We start from the raw sequence: 15,896 nt of genomic DNA on the forward strand, positions 1-15,896 counted from the left end.
ACTTTTCTTAGAAGAAATTACATTTATCTTCCTATCCAGAAATATATCAAGCTTATCTCTTCAAGCATCAGACTTTCTACATCTTGTAAATTTACTATTCCTTTGAAATCCATTGTAAAACCCTACAATTTTCTGTTGCACAGAATCTTATAACTGATGTTATAGCCCTGTCTGGTCTTTAAAATGATCAACCTTGCTTTCCAGTTGAGAAAATTTGATATCTGTATTTCTTTGTAAAAAAAAAAAATTCTCAATTTCTCTAGGTTGTTTTAATCACTATAGAAGTCATCACAATTTAATCCATGGTTTAAAACCCCACTTCAAACTCTTTCGCCCATCCAGTGAGTCTGAGCAAGGACTCACTAGACCTAATGCTGGTAAGTGATTTGTGAAGTGGCAGAACTCCCTTAGGCTTGAGCTTTGGTTGTGCTGTCTGCTGCATGGGCATAGTGAATGTGTTTCCAGATTGGCTTTCTGTTTGCAGTTTTGTTGCTACATATATTATTGAGAGTCTGCTCTATGCAAAGCATCCTGTAGTATCCAAGATCCCTACTCCCTAAGAACTTATAGCACCAAAGACAAAACAGACCTAATAAGAGAAAATGCATGGCACATGCAATTCAATAGTGTTGTGGACGTTCTATGGAAGGTGGAAGGAATTCCTCTCTGATGGTCCAACAAGACTTTTTGAGGAGGGGACATTTGGGTTAGGCCTGGAAGTAATTGGGGTAGGTGATAGGAAGTCATTGCAAGTGAGGGAGGTGAGTTGAGCAAAGGTGCTGGAATGGGAAAGCAGCAACTGTTTTCAGATCGTGTAAAATGCATTATTTGGCCAAGATGCAGTTTTTGATATAAGACTAGGAAGATATATGACATTCACATTTGGGAGTTGGAATTTTATTCAGTTAATTTTTTTTTTTTTTTTTTTTTGAGATAGAGTCTTGCTCTGTCACCCAGGCTGCAGTGCAGTAGGGCCATCTCGGCTCACTGCAACCTCTGCCTCCCGGGTTTTAGCGATTCTCCTGCTTCAGCCTCCTGAGTAATCCCTAGCTGGGATTACAGATGGGCATGACTGTGCCTGGCTAATTTTTGTACTTTTAGTAGAGATGGGGTTTTGCCATGTTGGCCAGGCTTGTGTTGAACCCCTGACCTCAAGCAATCCTCCCACCTCGGCCTCCCAAAGTGCTGGGATTACAGGTGTGAGCCACCGCACCTGGTCAGTTAAAAATCCTGAAGGCCTTTGGGTGGATGTGTTGTGTCATGCTATGTGAATTTTCAGAAATCACAATCTGATAGCTGTTGGTAAGAAGATACTCCAGATACTTGAGGAATTAATGAATGATTAATGAGTTTCACTTGTGGTGGGAATAAAGAAGGATTTGGCCACTGGTCAGATATGGAGATAAGTAATCATAATAAATGACGCTAGTAAAATCATAGGCTAAAATTTATTTTATGCAGACTGTATCCATCACTGCCCTGAGAACTTGCAGTGCTTAGTAGTAATATTGTCATCTTCTTTTTACAGATGAAGACATTCAGGGTTAGAGATGATACATGTCATGCCCAGTGGAGTTCCAATTTATCATCCTCCCAGTGCCCATGATTAAGACTTGTGATTTAGCAGAAATGAAGATCACTATGTTATACTTTTTTGGCTAGAACCTAAGGCCAGGGCTCTCATGTACTGTTTAGCAGATGAGAGTTACAGTCTAGCACACATGCCTGAATGTGAGTCACTTGTGGCTTGCAGGTGCTAATGAACCAGAAAACTTATGCTGGACTTTGAGTAGGGATTCCCAGCATTCTTTCACCTAGGGCAGGGGTGTCCAATCTTTTGGCTTCCCTGGGCCACATTGGAAGAAGAATTGTCTTGGGCCACACATAAAATATACTAACACTAATGATAGCTGATGAGCTAAAAAAAAGTTGCAAAAAAATTATAATGTTTTAAGAAAGTTGGTGAATTTGTGTTGGGCCACATTCAAAGCCATCCCGGGCTGCATGTGGCCCACAGGCTGTGGGTTGGACAAGTTTGGTCCAGCTACCCTGCATTTTAAAAAATGCAGTAATCAACTACACACAATGAACTAAAACTTCAATGTAACTGTTAAATAAATTTATGTTTTATAAATCATAACAGCATCAATATACATTTAAAAATGGAGAAGAGGCCAGGGACGGTGACTCACACCTGTAATCCCAGCACTTTGGGAGGCGGAGGCAGGAGGATTGCTTGAGCCCAGGAATTCAAGACCATCTTGGGCAACGTAGTGAAACCCCATCTCTACAAAAAATTAGCTGAGCGTGGTGGTGTGCATCTCTCGTCCCAGCTTTTCCAGAAGCTGAGGCGGGAGAATTGCTGGAGCCTGCAAGACAGAGATTGCGGTGAGCTGAGATCATGCCACTGCACTCCAGCCTGGGTGACAGAGGGAGACCCTCTCTCACACACACAAAAATAATTTTTAAATTTTTAAAAAATAAAAATAAATGGCTCAAGCCTGTAATCCCAGCACTTTGGGAGGCCAAGACGGGTGGATCACGAGGTCAGGAGATCAAGACCATCCTGGCTAACACGGTGAAACCCGGTCTCTACTAAAAAAATACAAAAAAAATAGCCAGGCGAGGTGGCAAGGCGCCTGTAGTCCCAGCTACCTCGGGAGGCTGAGGCAGGAGAATGTCGTAAACCCAGGAGGCGGAGCTTGTGGTGAGCTGAGATCCGGCCACTGCACTCTAGCCTGGGCGACAGAGCGAGACTCCGTCTCAAAAAAAAAATAAAAAATAAAAATGGAGAACAAATATGGGGAGACATTCTTATTTAGCATACAGCTAGTACTGGATGTGTATGTGGATTCGGGGACAACTCCCATTAATTCCTGTGCTTGACAAAGCTTCAAAGTCCTGGGAAGCAGGAGGCCTCTGCGAAATCCAGGAAGCCAGGAGTGCATGCAGTGGCAGATATTAGAAGTAAAGGGTTGGAAACAGCTCCAGGTAGTGCCTTATCATTTCAATGTGTAACTTTGCTGCTTTATTACTGAAGTTAAAAATGAAGTGGACGAAATGAGATTGCCAACCCTGAAGATTATGGATCTGAATTATGACTGATAGTGTTGCTGACAATAGGATTGAGAGCAAGTGGAAAAGATGTGAGTGAAGTGCTGAGTCCAGTAAGTAACTCACACCTACCACAGGTTGAGAGGGGTGATATCCACAGGGGTGATCTGAGACACTGATCATACATGTGTGTGGTTTTCTGTTGCTGATGAAAAGTACCCTTGACATCTGTTTACAACCTCTCACTGATAAACTGAATATATGTCTAGTGCAGCATTGTTGAGAGACAAAGAGAGATAGGGAGAGAGAACAACCTAAACATCAAAGAGTAGGGAATAGGTGAAGAACATAATGAATGGTAACAAATGGTTCATCTCTTTGATGGAACTGGGCAATGATTAAAACTGTAATTGGGGATACAAAAATAAACATAGAAGATTTATTTATTTAATTAAATAAGTATTTATTGAGTTTCTATTATATACCAATCACTATTCTGGGTTCTAGAGGTGTAGTGAATAAAGCAGATGAAGTGCAGTTAACTAGTTGGGTGGTAAGGATGAGAACTGTATGTACAAATAGAGGGTCAAACACATTATATCAGGTGGTGATAATTATGGAGAATAGTTGAGCATGATAAGGGAGGAAGGGCACAGGAGAAGTTACTATTTTGTAAAGGCTGGTCGGAGAATACGTCTCTCATGAGGTTAGTTTTTAACTGACATCTAAAGGAGGAGAAGAATGAGGATAAGAAACTGTCTGAGAGAGGGTGTTTCTGACAGAAAGAATAGCAAGTATGAAAGGCCATGAGGCAGAGGGGACAGGTGTGTTCCAGGAATATGGCTGTAGTGAGGTGGGCTAGGAGAGGATGATAAGAACAGAATCAGAGAGGTAGGCCAGGGTGGATTATGTGAGGTCTTGAAGACCACTGTAAGATTTTGACCCTGAGTGAGACAGGAAGTCATCGCATGGTCTTGAGCAAAGGGTAAGCAAGGGCTGACTTACATTTTCCAAGGATCATTCTTCAGAGCAGACCAGGGTGGCAAATGGTGACTGTGCAGGTTATGAATATATTTTGAGGGTCGAGCTGACAGCATTTGCTGATGAACTGGATATGAGATGTGAGAGATGGAGAGGACTCCAAATCTTTGGCCCCACTGGAAAGATGGAGTCTCCATGAACTGAGATGGTTATGGGAAGAGCAAGGAAAGTTTGAGGACAATTGCCACTGTGTCAAAATACGTTCCTGAAGGCAGCTGACAAAGGGCGTTCAATGATGCTATCTTTGTTAGGAAAATGGAGCTTGAGGTGATTTATTTTTTTCCTACATTGTTGATACTGTTTTCAATACAAATTTAATTTTTTAAAATGAAAACAATTCATTTACCTCAAAAGAAAAGCCAAAGGATAGTGGGGTCCTTCTAGAGCAGTGCTTTCCAAACTCGATTCCTTGGATCCTGGAGTTTCTAAAAGGCTTTGAGGAGAACATTGAAGTAGGTGAATCCCAGGACCCTCCCACTGCTCTTGGTGCGTCTTCAACCAGAACAATCCCACTTGTATCTGTTTTAAATATTGGAGTCCTTCTGAAGTTGTTTTCAAAAAAAAAAAAAAATAAGTAAAGTTCTACTAAAAATAATGAAGGAAGTTTAAAGAGCAAGGCACTAGATTTAAATCATGTAATACCTTAAAAACTCAAGTTGCCTTATAAAACAAATTAAGCATGGAGTGACTCTTCGTTAGAAATTTAAAACTGAATATGAACTTGAGTTAATGACTTCCTTGTCCTGAGAATGCAAAGAGAGGCTCTCTGCAATATCAATTTCACTTGACTGCACATGACCATGTTGAATTGGGCTCCTATTAAACCTCCCTGGTGTCATACAGAAATCAGTGTGGAGTGAACATCGCTATAGGTTTTTAATATAGAAAAACTGCACTGAAAACGTGGTTAGGAATCATATCTGTAATACATGTTTTTCAAAATCACTCAGCCATTTTCACTTTTTTTTTCATTCAGAATTATGTTGTAAGAGGGAGAATTTTGCTTGATACTATTTTTAAAGTGTTGAATTTTATTCCTCTTATTTATTTATGTATTATACTTTAAGTTCTGGGATACATGTTTAGAACATGCAGGTTCGTTACATAGGTATACACGTGCCACGGTGGTTTGCTGCACCCATCAACCCATCATCTACATTAGGTGTTTCTCCTAATGCTATTCAGCAACTGTATGCTGATGTTTTCCTTTTAAGCAATATTAAATAGGTAAGTGAGGGAAAATTATTTTTGCAATTTAGTTGAGACAGGCTTTTCACATTTGAGTGTCTAGTCATAAGGGATAATATTAAGCTGTTTCTAAACTGTTCTTAGGAATGCAATGGATAAGATGTATAAAATTCATCTTGTGCTGTTAAATAGCTTATTATCTAATAGGTGAGCATGAGTTTTAAATATTTTACAAACCTAATATTTTAGTCATTCATTGAGGGAAGATACTCCTACTGCAAGAGTCATCATTGATCCACAGATGACATACAGGTCTACAAACCCTTAACAACAATTCTAAATCCCAAAAAATTTTGAAAACCAAAATATTTTTTAAAATATAACTTGTTGAGTGCCTGTATTGGAACTGGCCTCGAACATACATAGAAATTCAGTAGGTAGAGACTAAAAAGGTAGAAAAACAGGCATTTTAGGTAGATACTACATCTTAAGACACAGATATAGGAAATGCAAAAGTATTTATTTCGGCATCTCAGACCTGAGTGTAGAATGTGGTAGATACATATAGCTCTATAATCTCTCATACAAAATCTTTGGAATCAGATTTCAGAAATCAGAAAGTTGTGGATTTTAGAAAGGTAATACAATACCTATACCCTCTATTATGTTACCCTCCCAGCAGCATCCAGGAAATACCTGGAATGTAGGCAAACCATTTATGTTTGTGCAACACCAAGTGGGATCAATAAAGATAATAAATAACTTCTTGTCAGTTCAGGCCAGGCTTTGCTGACCCGGGAGCTATGAAATGAGCTGTGAAAATCAGCTATGAAAAAACATTTGAATTGTTAGAACTTTTGGAGTTTTGGAATTGTGGTTAAGGGCTAATTTGTGCAGATTGAGCTGGTGGGATATATCTGTATCAGTTTACGGAGGACTTTGACAATCAGACTGAGACATTGCACCTCTTCCATTAAATGTTGGAAAATCCCTAGGGGCAGGGAGCAATTAAGGGTGAGGCTTTATAGCATTTATAGTAGAGACACGGGGAGTCTGACAAGGTTGTGTCAGTGAGTTCAAGAATGAAGTAAATGGGAGAACCTTTTTCCAAAGGCATCATGGTCTGGGAAGCCATGGGAAGGTGGGTGGAGAAGTCCATGAAGAATAAAGGAGCCAAAGATGATTCCGAGGTTTGAGCTTGAGTTACTACACGCAGAGAGCAGAAATCTCAAGGAAAGACTTGATTTTATGGAATGATAATGATTTTAGTGTCAGACATAATTTTAAAGTTCTGGTGGGAACTAGGTAAACAATGTCAAGTGAGGCACTGGAAGTGACCTTGGATCTGGAGTCCAAAACAGAGGCCAAACTTGCAGGTGCACATTTAGAAATTGTATAGAAAAAGATGGGAGCGGCCAGGCGCGGTGGCTCACACCTGTAATCCCAGCACTTTGGGAGGCTGAGACGGGCAGATCACAAGGTCAGGAGTTCGAGACCAGCCTGGCCAACATGTGAAATCCTGTCTCTACTAAAAATACAGTAATTAGCTGGGCATGGTGGCGTGTGCCTGTAATCCCAGCTACTCGGGAGGCTGAGGCAGGATAATTGCTTCAACACTTGAACCCGGGAGGCGGAGGTTGCAGTAAGCGGAGATCATGCCACTGCACTCCAGTCTCAAAAAAAAAAAAAAAGAGAGAGAGAGAGGAAGAAAAAAAAAGAAAAGAAAAGACAGGAGAAAGGGGAAACCTTGTTAGTGAGGAGGAGCTAGGAAAGAAGAACAAGAGGCGTAGGCTGAAGAAATGGTAGAACAATGGAGACCTGGAAGGCAAGAGATGAAAACAAAAGGAGAAAAGGAGGAGGATGTGGCAAGACCAGAGAACACCAGGCAAGGAGCAAGAAGACCCCCTTCTCATAAACTTTAGCAGCCAGAATCTGAGCCACTGGCAGAGGAGGATGCAGAAGATTGGCATGACAAATCTGTGCCAAAAGATAAGGCAGGTGCAATTATGAAATCATTTGGGAGCCAGATAGCAACCTAATGAGACCCCCTTGGATCAGCATTGTTGACATCAGAAGTCCTCTCGACCTGCTTATCCATGCTCATACAATTCTGAGCTATTGTTTTCACAGGAACTAGTATTTGACTCTATTGCCTTAAGAGTTCATTTGTACGGAGAAGGACCCTAATTTATGTGGAATAGTTTTTAGGCCATGGCCAAAAACAAAAGCAAATTTGAATTATGAGCAGGTTGAATTCAATTAGTACCAAGATAATTTCCTGAGACTAAGAATTTCCTTATTTTCCTTATCATAACTAGTTGTTAGATGAAAGTTAATTTTTAAATGAGTGTATGTGTGTTTATGTAAAGCCTTAGCTTAGAGTTTTGCAACTGATGAAAGCAAATTGTATATATATTTTTTATATTTGAAATCTGAAATATTATTTATCTCATTTTTGGTCCCTTTTGTTTCTTTTCTTACCCTCTGTTTTTCTTTTTACAAAGTGCTATGTTAACAACAAAGAGCCTGTAGATGAGCAAACAGGCCTACCTGCACTTTGGCCTTTCAGTCTCATAAAGCAGGAAAATAAATAACTGGGAGAAGTCAATAGAAGTCTATTTTTAACATGATTTCATTTTGCTAATCTATGGCATTTTAAGTCATTTTTCTTTTATAGAAAATTTCAATAGCCTTTGGAAGGTTAATGATTCAGTTTGAGATAGAATATTAGCATTGTGTGTGGTGATTACATAAAAACATTTGTTCTGCAAATATTTATTGATTGCCTGGATGCTTGGAGGTACTGGCAGTGAGGAGATTTGGTTCCCACTCCCAAAGAGTTTATAGACTGGTGAGGCATTGATGGAGGGCGGGAACCTGATACAATTGCGTCACAGAGTTAAAGGTGTTGGGGCAGTTGTTAATGGGATGACAGCAGTGCTAGTGACTGCGTCTTCCTTACAGGGAGCTGGGAGGTCTCTCTAGAGCAGGTGACAGCTAATGTGGCTCTTGAAGGATGATTAGGATATCAGGCCAAGAGGGAGAAAGGAGCATTTCAGGGAAAAGGAATAATGTGCCGACTACATGGAGACATGGCAGACCACGCCTGTTAAAATACAGTGAAACATGTGCTTTACATGGGGCCTGGGGTTGGGTGGGAAAAAACAAGGACTAGAAAGAGTTGGCACCAGTTTGGGAAGAGCCTTCTATGCATACTAAGCCCTTAAGACTTCAACTTCCTGTAGGCAGTATGTGAACCTTCCAGGGCTTTAAGCAAAGAGTGACTTTTACAAAGACAGTTCTGGGACAGTGTGTTGGTGGCGGGACCAGTGCAGCCCTCTCACTGGCTACTGCAAGCAGTACCATTTATTCATTCAACACGTATTTTTGCATTCAGTGTCTATTTGTTAAATGCCTCTTTTGTGCCAAGCGCTGCATTTGTGATTTGTAATTCTGCTAATCTTTTTACTTCATTGTCTTCGTATTTAGCCTTAAGTCAATGGTCTCAGCATAGTTCTTTGTGAAATGCTACAATAGATTGCTGCTTTTGTACCTATATCATAAGCTTTCATCTGTTGTTGCCATATTTTTTATAAATGCCATCTATGATTTGAAGTATGTAAATGTTAAAGCGCAACAGATTTTAGCTGTTATCTAGGCGAAATTCTTCATTTGATGCGTAATGGACTTATGATCTAAAAAGTTGAAGCTCAGTGTCACTTAGCTAGTTAATTCCAGGGCTGGAACATGGACTATCTGTAAATTTGAAGTTCTTGCTTCAATGCAAAACAATTATGCATCAGGTGTGCACCATGTTGGTTGAGGAAAAAGAAGTGGCATGGTATCTTTATTGCCTCTGCGTCTCAGGTTTCTCCACCTCACCCCCGCCCCTCCCCCTCTACCCCCCAAAGCCCCCCAACAGCTTTACTGCTCTCTCATAGTGCCACCTTGTGAGTTCTTTATTCACAGTTAATTCTGTGATCAGTTCTTCCAGTGATCTGGTAGGTTGTGGGAATAAGTTACTCAACTGCCTGAGGTCAAATTTCATTGTTTGATGATGAATCTTGTTATAGCCCTAATTGCCCACTAAAAGTAAACTTGTAAGGACTGTAAAACGTTGTTAGCTCACAACCTCTAATACAATGGACATATGCCACCCTAGTGATGTCTTAAGAAATTAAGAAGCTTTTAGGTGTTTAATAAATGAGAGTTGAGCCTCCCTTTCTGGGATCCCCCTGAACCACAGTCCCTGAGGGGGTCTTGCTGCATTCACAGATACCGGGTCCATCCGCAGTTTACAGACAGGTGTGGGAGAGTTGCATGGGGAAACCAGATTCTGGCATGGAAAGGACTACTGCAATTTCGTCTTCAAAGACTGGGTTCAACTTGATAAACCTTTTGCTGGTGAGTATTACGATGGTGGGGTGCTGGTTATATTTTGTCTTTTACCTTTGAGTATCTCAACAAGTACACACGTGCATGATCTAAATGACTTTTGTTTTGCTTCTGTTTATTTTTGAAAATTTTTTAAAACTTTGGAGACTTGATTTAGTCATTAGTCATGTGCTTAAGGACTCTTTTTTTCAGTTATAATAAGAAAAAAACACGAAATAGAGCTGAACTGTCTGAAACCTCCAGATTTGTTATAGGCACATTTTTGGGGTAATAATCAGTAATTTTTCAGGAAATGGTAGGCTCCCTTTGATCATCTTTTATTCTGCTTATTTCCTGCATTTCCAAAATGAGAATGGCGTATTTTCAGATTATCACTGGGTTTATATGTTTAAGAGGAGATAGAGATGGCATTGCCTGCCATTGTTTCAACAGGATAAAAAATTAAAAATATATTATCAAACACACAGCCTTAGATAATTTGTACCCACTCACATCTTGCCATGTCTAGTGATTATCTAATCCTAAGTGAAATGGAAACATATTTGGGGAGGTGCCTGGGAGCTATGTCCCTGCATGTGAAATCTGTTTCCCTTGATTATAAAAATGTTGTTCTGTGCAAGCCAAGAAATATATACCTAGTGAGCACTAACCCACGTTTCCTTTTAGTATCGTAGTTGGAGTCAGAGAGCCTCTGCCCCAGCACCGTAGTTAATGACTGATCCTTGCCTGGTGCACCTGGGCAGATTTCATTGACAGGTACTCCATGCCCCGGATGCCCTGGCATGACATTGCCTCTGCAGTCCACGGGAAGGCAGCTCGTGATGTGGCACGTCACTTCATCCAGCGCTGGAACTTCACGAAAGTACTTGGATATTGCTATCATGATTTATCCACATGAAGAGAGGCAGGCCTAACTAGAGAAGAGGTTCAGAGGAGGCTGTTGGCAAGAAGAGATTGTCGTGGCCACAACTATGTCACCGCTCTGCTGTTGGCTCCATTGATGTCAGGGTGCCTGGGCATCTGGGCAAAAAAAGAGGGAAACATTTCTGAATGTCCACACCATAGACAATTCAGAGTGCCTAGGGATAGGTGCTGCTGTGTGGGTCCTGATTTTAATTTTGTTAATATCTTGGACACAGTGTTGACCAAGCATTTAGTAGCCCGGGCTCGGTAGTCATTTGCAGGGCTGTTATAGCGGGATGGGAGCCTTGTTTAGATGAGAGGGCTTGAGCTTTAAAGTCCCGTCCAATCCTGGAACTGCAATGGGTTTATATTGGTACAGGATTCTGAGAGCTGGTTCTGAGCAAACCAAGCAATATTAAGAAGGTAGGGCCATTTTCCTTTTCTCCAGATTGTGTCCTCATTACTTGTAAGAACTTGACCTAACATTCAAACCTAACATTCATAAGTTAAGTACGTATCATTCAGGTCGGGCTCGGTGGCTCACGACCGTAATCCCAGCAATTTGGGAGGCCTAGGCGGGTGGATCACCTGAAGTCAGGAGTTCGAGACTGGCCTGACCAACATGGTGAAACACCATCTCTACTAAAATACAAAAATTAGCTGGCCGTGGTGGTGGGTGCCTGTAATCTCAGCTGCTCTGGAGGCTGAGGCAGGAGAATCACTTGAACCCAGGACGCTGAGATTGCAGTGAGCCGAGAGAACGCCATTGCACTCCAGCGTGGGGGACAGAGCGAAACTTGGTCTCAAAAAAAAAAAAAAAAGAAAGAAAGAAGGTACATATTCAGGTGTTTTTAAAGTTTCACTTTATTTACTTGAAGTGATAATGAGGCATGATTCCCCTTGGTCATTTTGAAAAAGAATTTAGTTTTATCAACCACTTAGACTCTCACTTTGTTTTTCATTCACATGAGGATTATAAAAATTTAGTGGACATTCTAATGGAAATTTTTTAACAAAAATTTAGGAGAGGTGGATTAATAAACAAATGGGGTGTTACTTTTAACCTGCTGTACTGGCAAAGATAAAAATCTCTGCTAATACCTGTAGTTAGATTTGGGGTGGTTTTTGTGGTGTGCTCATACACGCTGCCCCAGGGAGGATAAATTGGTACAACACCAATAAGTCTTTTTTAAAGACTTTGATCCAGAAAAACTTATTTCCAGGTATTCAAACTAAAGCCATAATCCAATAAGGTAATTTATTTTGATATGGCTTCTAATAATTCAAATAAAATTAGAAATAACAGAAATCCTTACTAATAGGAATTTGTTAAACAAATGATTCTTTTATACCATTTTACTATGAAGTTATTAAAAATAATGATATCCCACTATATTGCTGTGGCAAGATATCTAGAACATAATCAGTAAAAAAATTAGTTTATAAAACAATAGTCTTATTTTTGCAATTATAAACTTTTATAACTACAGATTATATTTAACCTGTCTTTATAAATATAAAACAATATGTCCCCTACAAAAGGTAAAAACAGGACTATGAGAAATAGAAAACAAACACAAATAATCTGTAGCCCTTCACTTAGAAATGTCCATTAACATTTTTCTTTTTCTTTTTCAAATTAACCTGAATTTTTTTTTTTTTTTTTTTTTTTGAGATACAGATTCACTCTTCACTCTTGTCACCCAGGCTGGAGTGCAATGGTGAAATCTCAACTCACTGCAACCCCTGCCTCCCAGGTTCAAGTGATTCTCCTGACTCAGCCTCCTGAGTTGCTGGGATTATAGGTGCCCGCCACCATGCCTGGCTAATTTTTGCATTTTTAGTAGAGATGGGGGTTTCACCATGTTGGCCAGGCTGATCTTGAACTCCTGACCTCAGGTGATCCCCACTCCTTGGCCTCCTAAAGTGCTGGGATTACAGGTGTGAGCCACTGCGCCCTGCCATAAATTTATTTTATAATCACAAAGTAGGGAGAATGAATCTTTTTTCTCATTTGAATATTTTTTATCCCTTTTTCTTTATTTTAGATTATGAAATCAAAATACCGGTCCCTTTCTTATCCTTTTCTGCTTCCAAAGTCTCAAACAACAGCCCATGAGTTGAGATATCAAGTACCTGGGTCTGTCCATGCTAACGTACAGGTAAGTTCTGGCTTTTCTTTTTGACAAAATGCTACCGAGTAAAATTACTGTTATTGGACCAAGGGCCTGTTACATTGGCTTCAGATTTTTCAATGACTGCTTTTCTAAGGCAAAACTAAATGGACCTTTTAACACTTAGTATTAGATTTCCTATGTTAAATGGATTCGGTCTAGTCTCTTTTTAAAACTCTTATAAATATAATAAATGCGTGTCCTTAGAAAAGGCCACCGCCAAGGAAAGGCTATTCCTGTAATTCCTTCTGAAGTGACCCTAGCAATGTGATTCCCAGTAAACCTGGACCTGATACTGCCTAAGCACCAGGAATGTGGCTGAAACTTAGCAGCTAGGAAGCTAGTTGTAGTTCAATCTAATTTTAGTTCCTGATTAACCAAATGTCTTCTAGAGGCCCTTTTAATGGAATAAGGATTTGTCTTAATAGAGTCACAACAGTTTACCACATCCAGTTTAACCATCTCAAACTACAAATAAAATTCAGACCTCGTGGGGCTCTGAGGCCTATCTAGGGCCGGCCAGCTGGTTATCAACAGAGGTGGACCTTGAAATCCTAGTCTAGTCCAGTGTTACCCAGTCTGCTTCCTTTACCAACTACAGCTCAAATATCTTGAGATCATGTGGGGACAGAAGTAGGATGGGCCACCTTTGGCGTTGCCTTTTGTTTGAAGTCATCACTATGGGCATCAGAAGAATTGTTTACGTAAAGTCCAGCAGCCTGCTACTGCTACATATCATCAGTAGGGACTATATAATGCAGACATGGATCCTAGGGAACATGATTATATAAATGAAGTGCCTAAATCAGTTATTTTGCATCGTGTGCAATTGGAGGTATGCGTATATAAAAAATCAGACATTTCAGACTGTAGATCAAATAATAGAACATTTTTTTTAAAAAAGGCCAGGCACGGTGGCTCCCGCCTGTAATCCTAGCACTTTGGAACGCTGAGGCAGGTGGATCACCTGAGGTCAGGAGTTCGCAACCAGCCTGGCCAACCCTGTCTCTACTAAAAACAAGAAATTAGCTGGGCGTGGTGACATGCGCCTGTAATCCCAGCTACTCGGGAGGCTGAGGCAGGAGAATCGCTTGAACCCAGGAGGCAGAGGTTGCAGTGAGCCAAGACTGCGCCACTGCACTCCAGCCTGGGCGACAGGGTAAGACTGTTTCAAAAAAAAAAAAAAAGAGAAACGGCTTGAGAGAAATATCAGCAGCAAATACTAGTCATCCCAGGCTAAAAAGAAAACTAATTTAAACTCAGAGGCATAGATAGCTATGATTTATATGTAAGCTGATGAATATTTTATGAACCTGTTTAATTTTATTCTACGTGGAGGAGAAAAAACTACCCATGCTAGAATATAAAATAAGAAACTTGTTATTAGGAAAATAAGAATTTAAGATTTGGACTTGCGTTATTATTGACGTCATGGTCAATTTATCAAAGTTAGCTGATGTTAATAAGTATCTGTTGAAAATGGATTGCTGGGAATTAAGTATTTTTGTAATCAGTGAAGAAAGTTTTAGCATAGTGTTGCATATGCATATATTTTCCACTTCACTGTTGGTGAAGTCCTGACTCACATAGTCTCATCTTGCTGTCTGGTGAGGTCGATAGATACTCTATAAGATGCTTCTCTTTGTTCACTTTTTCCACATCACCGATGTTGTGTGAGAAATGACACTAGACTGGGTGTGGTGGATCACACTTAGAATCCCAGCACTTTGGGAGGCCAAGGCAGGAGGATTGCTTGAGCCTAGGAGTCCAAGACCAGCCTGGGCAACATAGTGAGACCCCATCTCTACAAAAAGTTTTTAAAAAATTAACCAGGCCTGGTGGCACATGCTTGTGGTCCCAGCTACCCAGGAGGCTGAAGCGGGAGGATTGCTTGAGCCCAGGAGGCGGAGACTGCAGTGAGCCTTGATTGCACCCATGCACTCCAGCCTGGGCAACAGAGCGAGACTGTCTTGAAAAAAAAATAAATAAATAAAAATAAAAAGTAAAAGAAATGAGACTAGATCTGATAAGCTCATATGTTAATCCCTCATATGTTCAGGTGACCTGGATTCAGGAATCTACAAAGCCAAGGATATTTAACAAAGCTTATTCATTCACTCGTTCATTCATTTATTCAGCCAACGTATGTTTACTAAGCGTTGTCCGTTTGCACGGTGAAGTCATCAAAGCACACTTGGGTGTCAAGGGGGTAGACAGCAAAGGAGTTCTCTGCCTCTGGAAACTTAGTTAGCTGGGGAGAGATAGCTGAGATGAACAATTCAGTTAACAGTGCAAGATACGGTCTCTGAGTAAATGTTGGTGTGAAAGTAAGGACCAGCATGCTATGAATTTGGAAATCCAGAGCGACAGAACTGGGTGTCCGCTCTAAGGAATAATCCTGCTTGCTCAGAAGACAAGAGGACTGACTACAGCAACCCATTCCCTCTAAGAGAGGCGCTGATGATGGCATAAGGCCGGGGCGGGGGTGGGGGCGGGGTGGGGGCTGCGCCTGGAGTGCTGGCCTAGTGAATTTGGACCTGGTACCGGAAGCGCTAGTGAACTTTGGATGGTTTTTTTTTTAATTGCGCAAGAAGCATGATACATGAATGTTCTATGAAGATTAAGGAGAGAGTTTTCCAAACTGAATTTACCTGTGAGATGCTGATAACTATTCCACAAAGATTTCTATGGACAGATAAGGCTTTGTAGAATTCTTTAAAACAGGTCTCCTTAGCACCTTTGTTATGCTACAGTGTATTATAAAACCACCAAGAGGGAACATGATGTGAGCATTTCCCAAGCTTATTTGACAGAGAATCTCTTGTTTTATGCATTCTTATCTGTTTCCATCTTTCCAAACAAATACCTTGAGACCAAAAGTTTATACACGTGAAGAACTTATTAGACTAGAGAGAGAATGAGAGCAAGCGAACAAGTGAAGAGGCTGTTACAGTAATTCTGACATATAATTAAGTTCTAAACTAGAAATGAAGAGAAGGGACAAATAGGAGATATTTTTGAGGAAAGAGACAAAGGGACATCACGACTAGGAACTAACTGAAAATTTAGGACAGAGGAAAAAGTTAAAGATAATTAGTTTAGTGTCAGAAAGTCTCCAAAGAACCATAGGAACTATGTCAT

The 15,896-nt window shown here is 40.5% G+C and overlaps 1 protein-coding gene across 5 annotated transcripts in view; it reads left to right on the forward strand.

Moving 5' to 3' along the window:
* Positions 1-15,896, forward strand: part of PLD1 (phospholipase D1) — a 211,496-nt gene that overhangs the window by 128,855 nt on the left and 66,745 nt on the right. For 3 of the 5 annotated variants that reach the window (XM_017955714.2, XM_009201360.4, XM_009201362.4), the window contains exons 16-19: positions 264-377; positions 9,559-9,687; positions 10,422-10,540; positions 12,630-12,743. In XM_017955714.2, the coding sequence (XP_017811203.2) occupies positions 264-377; positions 9,559-9,687; positions 10,422-10,540; positions 12,630-12,743 (476 nt within the window). The remainder of the gene's footprint in view (positions 1-263; positions 378-9,558; positions 9,688-10,421; positions 10,541-12,629; positions 12,744-15,896) is intronic. The other 2 variants (XM_017955715.3, XM_009201364.4) reach the window with 1 other exon arrangement.

The sequence above is a fragment of the Papio anubis genome, chromosome 2 (genome assembly GCF_008728515.1).
Source record: "Papio anubis isolate 15944 chromosome 2, Panubis1.0, whole genome shotgun sequence".
In the NCBI taxonomy this organism is placed as follows: Eukaryota; Metazoa; Chordata; class Mammalia; order Primates; family Cercopithecidae; genus Papio; species Papio anubis.